The sequence below is a fragment of the Lonchura striata genome, chromosome 5, assembly GCF_046129695.1.
Source record: "Lonchura striata isolate bLonStr1 chromosome 5, bLonStr1.mat, whole genome shotgun sequence".
Lineage (NCBI taxonomy): Eukaryota > Metazoa > Chordata > Aves > Passeriformes > Estrildidae > Lonchura > Lonchura striata.
In genome coordinates, this window is record NC_134607.1 from 5,578,395 (window position 1) to 5,594,659 (window position 16,265).

The 16,265-nt window shown below is 43.0% G+C and overlaps 1 protein-coding gene across 1 annotated transcript in view; it reads right to left on the reverse strand.

Moving 5' to 3' along the window:
• Positions 1 to 12,984: 12,984 nt before the first annotated feature.
• The window catches only part of FBLN1 (fibulin 1), a 63,982-nt gene continuing 60,701 nt past the window's right edge, over positions 12,985 to 16,265 (reverse strand). Inside the window, exon 17 of the mRNA XM_021529922.1 lies at positions 12,985 to 14,160. Coding sequence (XP_021385597.1) covers positions 14,021 to 14,160 — 140 coding nt within the window. The 3' untranslated portion in view covers positions 12,985 to 14,020. The remainder of the gene's footprint in view (positions 14,161 to 16,265) is intronic.

The window sequence follows — 16,265 nt, forward strand, 5'->3', positions numbered from 1 at the left end:
TTTTCTTGTGCCTGTAGAGCCAGTGCTATTTCTACATGAAGCAGAAATAGTATGAACAAAATTAAGTTGATCAAACCAAGAACTTTGCAAGAAAGGCAGCAACTGAAATGGATCCTGTTTAATCACCTCTGAAGACTTGATGGAGGGGAAAAAAAAAAAGAGAAAAGTTGACTTTGTTTGCTGGTGGTCAGTCACTAAAAATGAAATTGAAAACAAAAAAAAATCATATAAATTAATAAATTATTCATGGAAATTAGTTTGCCTAACATCAATCCATGCCAATTACATAAAGAATAAAGATCCTAGCCCAGTTTCCTGACCTGGCAATTACACTGTCCATACTTAAATTTCCCCTTCAGTTCAGCATTATGTATGTGTCTTCCTCTCTGAAAACTGCCTGACAAACCTGAAACCTGTCACTTGTCTTTCAGTGCTGGGTAGTTGCTTTGGGTTTTGATACAGGACTCATTATTCCTCTACCCCAATCAGCTTCATATAGGCTGAGAGTACTAAATTAAAGGATCAAGCCACAGCACCACTAAATCTAAAATTTCTAAGGCTTTCATACAATTAAAGATCTTGCTGCCATTGAGTGGAAAGTTTTAGCCATATCAAACTCCACCCAAATCAGCCCAGAAAGGACACTGCCTTTGCCCAGCCTTCAAAAGCTGCTGCAGGGGTTTGCATCATTAGTTGAATTTCAGCCAGGCTGCCCTCTGCAGCTACGAGCATTGCATCCTCATGCTGGCCTGGGGATTATCCTCATGGCTTGACCTTGGGTTTTGGAGAAAGCTTACAAACATTTCAGAAGCAGCTGAAGGCTGTTCCTGCAGCTCCACCACTTGGGAGCTGGGGATCAACCAGACTGCTTGAGTTGGTGATTTCTTCACAAGAAAAGGACTTAATCTTGTTGTATTTGTGCTGACATTAATCTCTGAGAATTAAGCACCTTGGAGGTTTTCAAGATGCATTGATTTTTCACATAAAGCTCTATAATGCGTAGGCTGGGGATATTTTTATTCTGAATAGTTTCTGAAGCTTGCTCAGTATCAGCAAGGAATCTGATTTATGCATCTACTTGTAACAAGAATGTTTCTTTTCATCCTTTCTGCTTAAGATTCACTTGGATTCTTTGTGCTGGATTGAGAGGTTCTCAAAGTACACCATGTCGAATATGACAGTATCTGGTCCACATCAAACTGAATAGTATTCTTGCATGTTTGAGATGGATTTGGTTTCTAATCCTCCACTTGCAGCCTTAGAATAGACTGCAGCCCAGAGACTTCATGCCATGAGGTGTCAGGTACCCTCAGCACTGTTAGGGGATTTCTGTGCTCCAGTGAGAGGTCAAATCATCCTGTCCCTTTTTGAAAGAGCCCACCACACAGCACAAGGAGATGCTACCCTGTGTTGGTGGGCTGAAGATAGCTGAAATATGCAGAAAGCATCCTGGTTGCCATAAACTTCCAAAAGACTTGGATCTGGACTACAGTACAAGTCTACCTCTGCTGGAAAAAGCAGGGATATGCTGGTGAATGACAAAGGCTTATCCAGAGTCCACTGGAAGTTATGATCCACGTGGCTTGCACTAGGACTTGAACCAAGTCTGTGGTGGGTTTTAAGATAAAAAGATGTTGTGACCGTCAGGGGTGACCTTTAAAGAAAGGAATCCCCCCAAAAAATGGCCTCATTTGTTGGTTCCAGGAACTTGGGGGATGAGTGAAAAAAACAGCAACTCACAGATGAACAACATAAACCCATTTTTACTTCTTTTCACTCTTCCACCATGGATTAAGTTGCTTTGATGACTATCAGACATGTATTTGCCTTTCATCACTTCTCACCTTCTCAACCTTGCCCTAGACTCAGCCTCTGTTTCAGACTACTGCATATTATACGTGCACAGGAGCAATTTGGTGTCCATAATGATAGGCATGACTGTTAAATTGGCTGCCAATGTCTTTGAGACTGTGTCCCTGCAGAATTGCAATTAAACACTTGACAAACCACAAGGCTATGCTAATCCCACTTCAAAAATTTTTGATGGTAAGAACAGCAGTCTGCTTCCTTCTCCACTGAAAGATGGGGAGACCCAGCATTACCCAGGCTCTTAAAAATATTCCTTTTTGCCTTTGGTTGGATGGCTTGTGTTTCAGCTGTAACATTCTGCCTGAGCTGGCCATTGCTGTGTAACAAGCTCCTCTTTGTTCAGCCCTGCTACCTCATTTCTTTCTATTAGACTTTAATCCCTGTCAGGGTTTCACCTTTGCAGCGATGAGGTCACAGCTCATGTTGATTGGGAAAGGAAATCCTGATGATTGTTGCTGACAGAAAGCTGATAATGCTGGTTTGGGCAGCAATAAATTCTCAGTCTCCAAATGAAGACTAATCTTTGAGCTAGAAATCGCCTCTTTCAGTAGTTTTTTTGGGCCTCATTCACAAATATTTTCCCATGCTCAAGCTGCCTGACCTTTGAAGCATTCAATGCACCTATGTTATTGTGCAGAACTGTTTTCCAGGGATCAAAACAAGCAGCCGTCTATCAGTAAGAGGCAGGTGAAGTTATGAAATAAATCAATAGTGTTACTCTCATTGGGAACGCAGCACTTGAAGCTCTCTGTAGCCTCTGCAACCCTAAGTGCCAAATTGCTGTCTGCTGCTGAGCCCTTCCATCCTATCAGCATTTTGATTTCTTCAAATGACTGCTGTTGTTAGAACCACTTATTTTTATTTTCTCAGACAAAACAGCATGCAGAGATAAAAAAAATGAAAAAGGGGTGAGCAGGAGTGGTTTGTGCTGTTAAATTAATATTGTTGACTCAGTAATTCAGTAAAGACAGTTTTTAAATGCAGATGCTTCTTTTACATCATAAACCCTGTCATTGGTATAGTTCACTGCCTTAAATCAAGTGTGGGCTTCAAGAAGGACCATGGAACTGGTCCTTCTCTGCTGCAGTAACCATCACATGCAAATTCCTTGCACCTCCTGCAAGGACACAGCTCCTTGCCAGCAGGGAGCAACAGGGAAGTTCACCAATGCTTGGACTAGAACTCCCCTGGAAATACAGAAATTCTAATAATTGACAACACTGTTAAAACCTTATCTTCTGCACATTATATTGTCTTTTTCTTCCTGGTTCCTCCTGCTGTTCCCCAAAACCCACGTTCCATCAACACACTGCAATCTAATCTCCTTCTAGCACCTTATCTACCTCCCAGAGCCTCAGTGCCCCCAAATGCAGCTGCTTTGTGCACTTACTCACCCCCAGCCAGCCATATCCAGGCTCAATGCTCCCAAGGTATGAGAAGCTGGTGGCTGAAAGCTTTGGCTCCTTCCCTGCCTGTTTTTGTCTCTCAGCAAGCTGTACTTACCCCTTTGATCAAAATAACCCTGGACTCTGGTCTGAACACAGATTTGAACTTGACAAATTGGGTTTTCTCAACTAACAAAGTGGGCATTTTTCTCCCTTTCCTCCCTGCAGTAACAGAACCCCCTGCTCCAATACACAGCTGGTAGCATTTTAGTCAGGCAATCCCTGTGTAATCCATTCTAAATTTTTTCTTGCTTCCACAGTGTGTTGGTTTTCTCAATGGCAAAAATGCACTATGGTCAAAATTCTAAATACAGGCTCCAGCAAGGTTTCTGAAGGGAGCAATTCAGGCACCTGAGCACAGATGTGCAGGAGGTGATTTGGGCTAGCCGTGATACCCACAGCAGCCTGGCAGAGGTGATGCAGGAGCTGGGGAAGAAACACTCCAGAGGGGCAGTCAGAGCCCAGGCAGGCTGTCAAAGAGCTTTGATAGGATCTCAGCCACTTTCAGGTAGCTGAGCCTGTCCAGGGCAGCCCTGTGCCATCAGAGGGACAGATTGCTTCTGTGCTTATCCACAGAATAGGTAAGTTTGGGCCACATATTATCAAGGTTCAAAAACTAATCACTGTGTGATGAATAGAAATCATCACTTCAGTATTTGTGCTGGTATTCCCATCTTTGCAAGGACAAATCTCAGTATGTTTGTATGCTAATCCTTATGTCTACAGGTAACTACTTCATGTGCCTTATACATGTCTGCATCTGTCTGCATGTATCAGATTTTCCAATCCCTTTGTCAACTAAATCTACTGGCCTGTGGGTTCAACTATTGCCAAAATCCTAGTGCTGAAATGAGTCTCATGTAAAGGGGCATATTGAGCAGAAGCAATGCACAGCTCATCCCATAAAGCAGAAAAAACAAGCTTGGAGTTTGCCTTTTGCTATCAATTACTGCATTTTCCCCTCTTTTGCAGCCCAGGGTGCTTTTTATCTGTCCAGCAATTTCCATCCTTACAAACATACCTCTGATAAAAACACCAAATGAAAAAAGCCAGTATTCTTCCAGGTAATTTAGAAAATGGTTTAACTTCCATCTCTATTTTCTGCAGAAATTAACTACTCTAAATGGATGGGGCAGGTTTTAAAAAATTTACCCAGGCCTTATGATCTTGGAGGCTCAAAAGGTGACACGATTGTTTTTAAAGTGTTTGTTATAAGCTCTTAAGCCCTAGAATGCTATAGCTAGTGCTACTTGCTTCAGTTCTATAGATGGGACTTCCTAGTCATCATTCTCAGCAAGTTTTACAGCTTGGGACAGACAAACCCCAGAAGAAAAGAGCCAGATTTCCCAGTCTGTGGAGAAGGGCTGAAAATGTATTTCCTGGGATGCCACCCAGGTTCAAGCTACCACTTGAGAAGAAGTTCTCATTTTGAATTGGCCAAAGAACATAACTGTGTTTGGACTGTGCTGAGCAAGCGCACATAAATTAATTTCTCAATTCTTTCTGAGGCATCAGGAGTAACAGGGTGGCCTGCAGGGGCATTCCAGCTTGCACCATTACTGCACTCCTGAGGCTCATTCCCTGGGCTGCCTGCAGCTCCTGTACCTTGGGTTACTGCAAAGAGATCACAGACTAACAGCTGGATTTAACCTGGGTGAAACTAAAGCAAGATACAAATCAAGAGGGCACCTGTCATGCTTCAGCCTTATAAATGTTCAGCACTATTGATCAGACTAGACCTTATTTGGGGTAAACCCTTCAGCCTGGAGAGCTTGTGTGTTTGTGGGAGGTGAACATCATCTCTTTATCCTCAACTTCTTCAGTCTCCAGAGGTGATCCTTTCATGCTTTACTGCTTGCTGGTGTAGACAGCCTGTACATCTTGCTTGAGGGCATAGGGAGCATCAGGGGCAGGGTGGTGACAAAGCTCAGCCCTCTGGTGCTGCTTCTTGAGACACATGACAATTCCATGTACAGCATAACCTACTGCAGCCAAGCATCAGGATGCACATCTGACCTGCCACAGGCTACATCAGACAAGACACCAGCCAGCAGAGAGGCCCATCCCTCTCATCTTCCTTTCCCACAGAAAAGTGCTTCTGTTCCCATCAGTGAGCTCCACGTGATATGGGACAATTCTGCCCACTGGCTTCCGATAAAACCTAGCCATGGATGCTGATATCACATCCTAATAATAGGTAAACAGGAGAAATCCTGTGAGACTAGGAATAACACAGCTTGGTGCTGACAGGTTAAGTGGCAGTAGCACTTTTCAATTGAGATTTATTGACTGCAAGCTCAAGGTGGAGAGGACGCAGCTCATTCATCAGTGACTTTCTGTGGCAAGCACATTTCTCTCCCTCTCAGGATTTTTCACAGAGGTGCACAGAGAGAAGAAAGAGAAAACAATTTCTATTTCTGCTCCTTGTTTTTCCCATGTGGAATGTGTTTGGAGAATTGGTTACCTGGAGTGATTGCTTGATTGGATTCAGGTGAGGATTGTTTGAGCCTGATGGCCAATCCAACCCACCTGGGGCTGGGCTCTCAGAGAGGGTCATGAGTTGTGAAAGAGTGAGAGACAGAGTTAGAGAAAGTAATATATCATTTTAGTATCCTCCTTTTATATAGTATATTAATAAATTTTAGCATAGTTATAATAATGAAATAATTCAGCCTTCTGAATTGAGTCAGACATTGTCATTTCTTCCCACTGGGTTCACCTGCATGTACAATAACTTTCTTCCACTGTTTAATGAGTGACTGTTTTCTGTCTAGGTTGGTTGTATTTATTTGATTCATACTGCCTTGGACTCTTACAAAATACTGGCATTTCTGTTCCTCAGTCCTAGCTGAAGAGCCAACACCACGCTCAATTTGATGCAAGTTTTACATACATCATCTCTGGTTTAAATTTAAGGATGCACAGTAGGAAAATATAATGTTATTTTCATGTTCTAGTCACAGAAAAATGGAATTGAAAATGCCTTTCTGTAAATACCTTAGCACATAATGTCTTAATTGTTATACAGCCAAATTGTGAGATTATGGGGTAGATAATAAAAAGCACTGACATACTGAAATACCACAGATAGCTAATCTATCTTGACTTTTATGACAGCTCACTAGGCATCTGCAGATCTTCAGCAATCTGGCCATGTGGAAAACAGCTTTGGATCCATAAAGCCTGTCAAATATTCCTTGGGTTCCCCCCCCCCCCCAAGAGTTTCATTTTTGGTAAATAAAAAATATGGTTGATATGTTATGGAGAATCTAATGCATTAAGCTTTGCAAAAGAATCAAAAAGAAAACAGAGGTTAGGGAGAGAGCTAGCAAAGGATGTTCAGTCACTAATAAAAATTACTGTTCAAAACTAATGGCAGTGCTCCTTGGACTTCAAAAACACAAATTCAGACCATGAACTGCAACTCGGAGAGTAAAAGAAACTTGTGTGGACAGGACACCCATGCAGTGTAACTTAAGAGACAGATGCTACTCAGTTATTTCAGCATGATGCATTTCTGAGGCACACCCAAGGCTGACCTGACCCAAATGCTCCCCATTTCAGCATGAGTTCAGTTTCATGAACAATTAAGAGCTACAAAACAGAACAGTTTTCATCAACCCAGTGGCTTACATGATATTCAGAGAAATACCAAAGAGCCTGGCAGGTGCCAAACAACTGTAGAGGGCAGGGAGGAAAATATCAGATTTGAAAAGGAGATTAAATGAGCAGAACTCAGCTGCAGATAGACTGCTTTTATAAATTCCTTCAAAAAATCTGATGTAAACTCTTTCACATACTGCAAGTAATTATATTCTTGGATTTCCTTTAATCTCACATATGTGAGACTTACAGCCTTGAGTGAGGCCTCTGTGGTTTGAGGGTGATTTGTTGAACTTGTTTATATCTGATAGCCCCCAATGTAAAATAGTCATGGCTAATTTGGTTATAGCTATGCTTTATCTTTATTTCTGTTTTGACATTTTCTTTCTTCCACTTCACTTACAGGGTGAAAACGATCTCTCCGACCCCAAAATAATTTGTCATTTTAAAGGCTTCTGACAGTTCAAGGAAAGGAGGACCTAGAGACCAAGAGCTATAGATGGGAGACTTCAGGGTACTGAGCCCTTGGACTCGCTGTGCAGGATCAAATCAGCCCTTCAGGATCCTCCCAGCTCAGGATATTCCACAGCAAGAGCCAGTGGAAGCCAACCCATGAGCATCCCCCCGCAACATGGAGGAAGAGTGGTGCTCTCTGCTGAGAACATTTTCCATTTTGACCTCCTCAGTAACTATTGCCACCTCACAGTGGTCCCAGACAGCCTTCCCATTCTCTGTCAAGTTTCTGGGTTATGAATTTAAAACACTTCCAAAACCTCTCAACATTTTTATACAGCTAAAGAAACATACTAAAGACAAACTGGTCAATACCATTCCCATGTTCTTTCAAAGAGTCTGCCACCCAAGAGTTCAGTTCACTGGTTTTTACTTACAAAGCATCAGAATGTGGGGTTTTCAGGTATCTATCTACATAATCTCCATGCACACAAGGAATGGATAAACCATGAAGAAGTAAAACACTTGCCCAAGGTCTCTTTGAAATGCTGTGTGCCTGATAGATCAGGAAGCCTTCATTAACTTCAATGGACATCAATTTAGGTTTTTAATGTCATTGCCAGAAGACTAAGTGAAAGTCAAAATGTCCTGCCCCCAGTGCAGTTGCAGAGAGTAATTGGATGGCCCTGCTTAGATCATTTTGGAGCCCCCCAGGCCCTGGACCTCCTTGGCTGGCCCCAGAGAAACCCCCCAGCCCTGTCTCAGCAGGTGGGAAGGCAAACTGGGTACCCTGAGCCTGGTGAGGAGCCTGTGCTGTGTGAGAGCAGAGGCACGAGGAGCCCTTCCAGGGCATTTGTGCCCTCCATGGGTTCCCAGAGCTGCTGGACAAACCTGGATCCAAACCCAGCACCATCACCTCTGCGTTTCACCAGGCCAGACTCAACCACCACGGACAAGAGGATGGACCAGGTGAGGCTCAGTCCCTCTTGCCAAAGCCCTGCCTCCTTGTTTCAGAGAACAGGAGGCTGAGCCTTGCTGCAGAGACACTGGAGAGGCTCTGCTGACCTCATGGAACCCTGCTCTCCCATTTTTCTCCCAAGAGAAAGGCTCCTGCAGAGGCAGCCTCTATTCCAAGCATCAACCAGCAATGCTGAAGAGGGGGTTTCCAGATCCTGCGTGCCTGCTCAGAGTCCTTGTGCCCCTGCCCAGGTAAGCCCACGTCCATGGAACTCAGGTTTAGTGGCTTTCTAACCCCGTCCCAGTAAGCAGTGCATCTGCAGATCTGGGAAATCTTGTGGGTTTAGAAGGAAAGAAAGCAGCTCATTTTCTCAGTGCCCTTCAGTGGGAGCAATCCTGTAGCTACCCACAGCTATCAGATAACTGCACTTGGCCAGGCAACAAAACCAAAGGCAAGCCTCAGCCAGCAGTGATTTCAGTGCAACCTTTTGTTGGGAGGAGCTTGGGGAAGCCCAGATGTTCTCAGACTGCATCAATTCTCCCTCCCTGGCTTGCTGACACAGATACTTTCTTGCCTCTTTCGGCCCATCTCAGCCCCATGACCACCTTTGATCTCTGACACAGAAGCAGCAGCTCCACAGCACAGTAACTTAAGAAAAACATCCCATTTTTCTATGACTGACACAAACATCTGCAGCTGAAATACTCTTTCCATGTTCCCAGGTGTTCCCCATTTGAGAAACTTAAGGATAAGGAAGTAGAATAAGGGGTCAGGTACAAATCTTACTAAGGGGAGAGGTAAAAAAGAATTGTAATCATAAAGACTTAGAGAGCTCACTAGCCAGAGCCACTTCTGCATTGTGGATTCTTCTCCAGTGATTTGGAAAAAAATCAAGTTGCGTGTACGAGTTGAAGAAATAGCACTAAAATCAATCAATGCATGTAATTCAACACAAAATGAAACTCATTGGTGCTAAAGAAAGCAAAGTTTACCACGGCTTGTTAACTGATGGAGTCTGATTAAAAAAAAATGTAGGAGACTTAGTGGCTGCAAATGAGATTCCTAATCTCTAAGATGCAAAGTGCATCATAGGTTGAAGGCTAGACAGTCCATTTTTCTTCAAGTCTTTGGCAGTTGTTTTACAAACTACTTCATCCTCTCAATACCACAGGAAATCTGGTGCTTCCTGGTGGAGCTGGACAAATGGCCAACAGCTCAATAGGTACAAATGTACACTATCTTTCCACTTTGGAAGAGAAAAACCCCATTTTTTTCCTAATTTCTAGCTTCTAGACAGCTGGCTACAGTTCAAGCACCATTTAGTACTTTCTGGCTAACCTTAGCTGAACACATATTTGTAATTTTCAAAACCTAAACTGTAGTTACAAAGTTATGATGGTATCCATTACAGTAGTGCTTTTTTATCATTATTACAATTTATTCTCAAAATGTTGGCAGTAATAGGACAATTCAGCAGCACTCTATTTAACTTACCTCACATGCAGAGTCAAGGGTGGTTGCTCTCACCAGGTCCAAGGTCACTCGTGGACTGGGTTCTGATAAAGCTGGTTTTGGCTTTGCCTGGGTGGAGGAACCAAAAACCTTTTATCAGCTCTACCCCCCCATCACTTTATGACCTGCACCTGATCTCACTCATGTGAGAACCATCAGCTAATGACAAAACAAAAAACCTTATTACCACCTTGGGGATCAAGCTGCAAATGTTGCTCTGGGAGTATGGCCAGACCAAAATATCCATCACCTGTGGCATGATACACCACAGCTGCTTTCCTTTGATGTCTATTGGTTTTTACCTTCTTTTCTTTTATATGTTCTTGGTATTCTTTACACATATATTTGGAGCTCTGTAGCTTATTACTGCATTTGTAGCTAGTTTTCCCAGTAGTTTTCCCTGACCTTTCCCTAGGCAGGAACACAAAACAAATTCCAGAGCTCCAAGCCCTAGGGGTACAAGGCCTCTCTCCTGTCTTGGTTCTTTCTGGGAACCAAGGCTGAAAACAGCTCTTGAAGCCACATTTTCATAAACAAACTACAGCTAGTACCAAGTGGGGTGGGGTGGAGCTCCAGAGAAGGGGCTTGACTTGGGGGGAATTGCATTGCCACTTGTACTCCTAATTGGTGCTTTTAATCAATTATGTTTGTTTCCTGAAATCTATAAAAATGTATGCACCCCTTTGGAGGTGGACTTTTGTGGGCATTCTTCCATAACTGTTCCTGGAGCTCCAATAAAGATCCACTTTTCTATTACCTCCTGCACTAAAAGTATCTCAACTTTCATTTCTAGGTTCAAAAAGGCATCACCTTCCATTTGATTTATTGGTTTTTAATTTAAATGGAGTGACTGGCCCTCCACCCAAGCAGTACCAAAACCAGACTTAAGCTTGGGTGTGACCGTGTGCTTTGCCCTCAGGGGTTCTCAAACACAACGTGAGAATCATAGAAAGCCAGAATGTCTTGGTTTGGAAGGGACCTCAAAGCTCATCCAGTCCCATCTTAACCTATCCTTGGATACTGCCAGGGATGGGGCAGCCACAGCTTCTCTGGGAAACCTGTGCCATGGCCTCAGCACCCTCACACTGAAGGAATTTTTTCCTAATATCTAACATAAACCTGTTTTCTGTCAATGTGAAGCTATTCTCCCTTGTCCTGTCACTCCAGGCCCTTGTAAATAGTCTCTCTCCACCTTTCTTGAGGGCTCCCTTCAGGTACCAGAAGGGGCAATTAGGTCACCTCTTCTCTTTTCCAGGCTGAACAATCCCAATTCTGTCAGCGTTTCCTCACAGAAGATGTTTAAAAGAAGATGGCCAGAAACTGTCCCATGAAATTATCCTTCCTGGCATGATCTGGATGTGATTCTGAGTATCATGATAAATAATTTGGGCATGAAAGCAAATGAGCCTTTCTCTGCAGTCACTGTCTGCAGTCACCTCAGGATGGGTTTTCTCTCTGCAGTTGTTCAAGATCTCTCTTTTTGTTGGTCTGATTAACTTCAATTGATCAGTTGCAAGTAAACAACTCGTTGCTACAAAAAAAAAAAAAAAAAAAAAAAAGAAAAATATAGATACAGAGAATGAAAATATGGAGAGGGAGAGGAGAATTCAATGAATGAGAGGAAAAGAGAAAAACCACAATTAAGTGGGATTTTGCTTTCAAATAAGGTGAAAGCAAAAAAAAAGGGAGCTCATTACAGAAGAGATAGCACATTCTTAGCCGCAGCAGGAATAAAAGATCTTTCATGCCTTTTCTACAAATCAAAAGAAATATGTTCAATTAGTTACCATAGAATCATAGAATATCCTGAGTTGGAAGGGACCCACAGAGATCATTGAAGTCCAGCTCCTGGCCCTGCACAGGACACCTCAGGTGCCTGAGAGTGTTCCAAATGCTCCTGGAGCTCTGAATATTGAATATACTAAAAATCAAAAGGGATGAGGCAGCCGACGGACCCAAACTCAAGCCCTGCTATAGAAACAAGATGAGAAGACACAATATCAAGACAATAGATTTGCCCATATTAAAAAGAAATTGCAGAATGTTATTGCTTGCAGATTGTTAAAAAATATATATATTAAGGAGAACACTTATTTATTTTGGTTCTACTGAATTCCAACAGCCTTGTCTCAGATGGCTGCTTGGAATCACCTCAGAATAATTCTGAAGCCCCCTGAGGGAAGCTACTCTGTTGTCCTTAGTATCATTTGCTTATTTTGAGATCACTATGCAAAAAGTAGGTAAGAGTGCAGATTCTCACTGTGTTAATATTTTCCCTGCTGTCCTTACAAGTGGTATCATCACAATTCACAATTACAAAAAGGTTAAATGAACCACATCAAGCACAGCCAACAACCACTGGCTCTGCCAGAAGCAAAGGGACCTGATGCTTTGTTTAACCTCTCTGAAAGCCCACCTAGCTGGGAAAGCCTGTCCAAGGTGCTGAGAGCACCCCAGGGGTGGGCTCTTTGTCCAGCTGCATTAGTGAGACCTGGTGCCAAGAGTGAGACTTGGGAGTTGAGTTGTCAAGCTCAGACGGGTAAGAAAAAGGCAATGTGGGCATGGCATGAATGTCTCCAGCCCTATCCAGCAGGTGAATGCAAACATAAATACTATTTTCCTACACAATGTGGCTTAACACGACCACAGCCTATTGAAAAGTCATGTGCCAGCATCTCTGTAAAAGCCATTTCTGTAACACTAAATGCAAACTGCTGAAACACAGCAAGAGGGTTGCCAGAGGCTCACAGAAATATCTCTCAGAGCCCACGCTTCTGTTTGCTGCCACAGCTGGCACCTGCTATTTTCTGCATCAATAACATCCTCCCAAACAGACCCAGACCACAAACACACGTTTAAAAAGCAAAGGTAACAGGATCACACTGACCTTAAAGTTCATCCAGTTACAACCTCTTCCATGGGCAGGGACATCTTCCATTATCCCAGGTTGCTCCAAGCCCCATCCAGCCTGGCCTTGGACCCTTCCAGGAATGGGGCAGCTTCTCACAGCAACTGTTCCATGCTTTGTGCCAATAATGACCAAGGGGGTCTGGTCTGAGTGGGGAATAGGTACATGATGAATTTGCTTACAAAAGCTGAATCATAGCTGAATCATTTTTCTGAGAATCAGAAACCATGGCATACTTTGGAGTATTTCCCATCTGACCTTCTTTATTTCCTCATAGCTTAACAAACATAACAAACTGAAACATGGAGTTATTTCTTTTCTGTTCTGTAATAAAAAAGATACAGTATTTTGATGCCCAAAAAAATACATTAAACATTCATTTATTGGTGAAATTTTCATTATATAATTATATATGCCTTAGTTTGGTGCATAGGAAATGTACAGTTTAACATGCTAATTTTATTACCAATTTTTAAAAGTCATGGAGCTTTATAACAGACAGGAGATAAGGTATGAGTTTCCCACGTATTGCTGAGTACTGGTGAGATTGGAATTGAAGCAATATGCTGTGTTCCTGTAACAGATTAATTTCAATGAGAGATACTTGTTCAAATCAAACAGATTTAGAATCAATCTTACAATCAAATAATAAGTACTAAAAAAAGGAGTATTTTTTTTTAATATGTGCAATATATATATTTCTAATTCTTTCTGCAGTTCCTCTGGTAGCTGCAGCTGAATGGCACTTCTTAAATATCCAGGCTGAACTTTGCAGGAATAATTAGCAATTCTGGGGACTTATGCAGAGGGTCCAACCCTAACTATTTATCACTCTCTGACAATCCTCTTCAAGGTAGTTAATTTAAGGTGAAATTATTAATCCTTATCCAACTTCTTCCATCCAAAGACACTGTATATTCATCCCAACGAACTCTGACATTTTGTTACACAGCCTGTTATGCAGGTTATCTGACCAAGGAGCCAGTTGATATCTGTCCAAAAAATTTAGACAAGTTTTAAATTTCACCAGGCAGCTGAGCAGTTTTACACACTATGTATTTATACAAACAACTACATCAGGCTCACTTAAATTTGCTCAGCCCTATGTCTAATCAACATAATAGCTTGTTATTCGTCTTAAACTATAAACCAAATATTTAAAAATGAAACAAACAAACAAAAAAAAAGGACACTATTGGGTTTTAAAAACAAGTATATGACGTAATAGCTGGTGGCAATGTTTCGGGCTGGAGCACTTGCTTGTGGGTGCCCTCAGAACCAGTACTCAGAGACGAAGATGTGGACGTTGACGATGTTGCGGTGGGACACCACGCCGCCCATGACGTAGTTCATCTCCAGTTTCAGGATGGCATGGAAAGGGCCAATGATGGGCCTCACCTGGCGAACTACACCTGTTGGGACACAAATAAATAGGTTGCTGAGATGAGCAGGAGACTCTAGCTAAGTCTGGGGGAGCTGCACCACTTTGGTGTTCAGCATTATACCCAAATAGCACAGGAAAAGGTATTTTATCTATTGGGTCTGTAAACAGTTTGCAAGAAAGCTTGTGAAAGAAGGATAAAAATACAACTTTTGAGTCAAAACATATGCAATATCTATAATGAGCACTCAAGTGTTGCAAATGGCAAAAACCCCCTATATAAAACCCCCCTAATATGATCTGAAATCAGTAATTTTTTTTTTAACCTTTTATTTGGAGATATAAATTCAATAAGCATGCTGTGACACTGCTTTTACATAGGGCAAAAGGAGATTTCCCTGGATAACACACATTGCTCAGAGGAGTACATGAGCACGCCCTAGGAACACCATGCAATTCCTGGTATCATGTTAAAAACCCCATTTCATTTGGAACAGTAGAAACTATCTGTGTTGCATCAGTGAAATCAACCCTTTCCCTATGAACATCAGATGGCACCAATCTGTAAATCATTTGTATGCCAAGTCATGGATGGACAGCCCCACTGGACACAGTGGGAATAAAGTTTCATGAGGAAAGGGGAAACCCCACTGGACACAATGGGAATAAAGTTTAATGAGGAAAGGGAGCTATCTCTGCCTCTGCTCCTGTGGCATCCTCATATGAATGGTGGCCATTCCTGGGGTTTGGTGAAGAAGGAAGCAGTAAGGGAGAAGTAAGCTGTGCCTCCCAGGGCTCCAGTCCTGTGACTGGTTTTGCATGGAGGTGTGCCAGGCACAGCACGATGGAGACTGCTGGGATCCTCAGAGGTGGCAGGGCAGGGCTTGTCCCACTCCCCAGCTGCTGGAGCTCACCCTAGGTCAGGGGTGGCTCCATGTGGTGGAAAAATCTCTCCTCCAACCCGTGCTTTCAAAAAAAGCTCAGAAGTCTTCTGTTGGGCCTCAAGGCAGTTTATTGCATCTTATCTAAAAGATTTTCTTCTCTGGCTGCTGTGGTTTGCTCACAGCTCAGGCAGAGGCACACACACACCCTGACATCCTCTCTGACTCCCGACTGCTTCTTCTCTCCCCGCCCAGGGCTGCTGCTTTTATATGGCACATTACGTGTTACATGGTTACAGTTTTTCCCCAATGCCTATTACCTATATTAAATGGTGCTTTTCTATCTTTTATATGGTACATTACGTGTTACATGTTTACAGTTTTTCCCCAGTGCCTATTACCTACATTAAATGGTGCTTTTCTACTCTAAACCAATCTGTGAGTGTCAACATCACCAAGAACATGGAGGTAAGGAAGAAGAAAGAGGGAGGACAGGGCAGGCCCAAATCCCTGCATCTTAAAACCTCTGACCCCCACATACAAAACAGAAACCCCCCTGAACAGAACTCAAAAATTATTCCCTTTACTTTGTGACTATAATATCTAAACTTTTGTGACTTCTTGTTCTACCTGCAAAGTTGGTAAATCATTCCATGGCTCAAATTCAAAATCACAGCTGTTTCCAGCTGCCTGTCAGGGTCTCAAATGCTTCTGACCTGGACCCAGAACATCCAAAAATGTCTGAGGGACATTTTGAGTTCTGACACCCAGCCAGGCAGCAGGGCAGGCCAGGGGCAGCCAGAGAGCCACATCACAGCCTGGCTCATGGGTGATGCTGGGCCAAAGTCAAACTGAGGAGGCAACCTGTGGGGCAGGGTCTAGAACAAGTGGGCCCTCAGCTTCCTCCAGCACTGCTCAGGCAGGGACTGAAGCTGCCATTGGGCTCCTGGGGTCTGAGCAGGGCGTGGGAGAGGACCCTGGGGAGGCACGTCTGGGTCACGAGGAGCTGCCTGTGCCTTGACGCAGTGTGGCTACACGGAATAGTGATGCAGCTTCAGACCTACAAAACAAAGTCAACACGAGCTTTGCCATTGATTCCAAAGGCTCCAAATCGGGTTCTAAACATATTCTCACTCCTTGTTTGTTTTCTAGGCCTGGTGTTATGGAGTAGGCAGCTACCAAACTGCTTTCATCTGAAAAGGATGTCCCCAAATGTCAAAATCACATGAAGCCAAGGTCAGCCAGCAGGCACAGG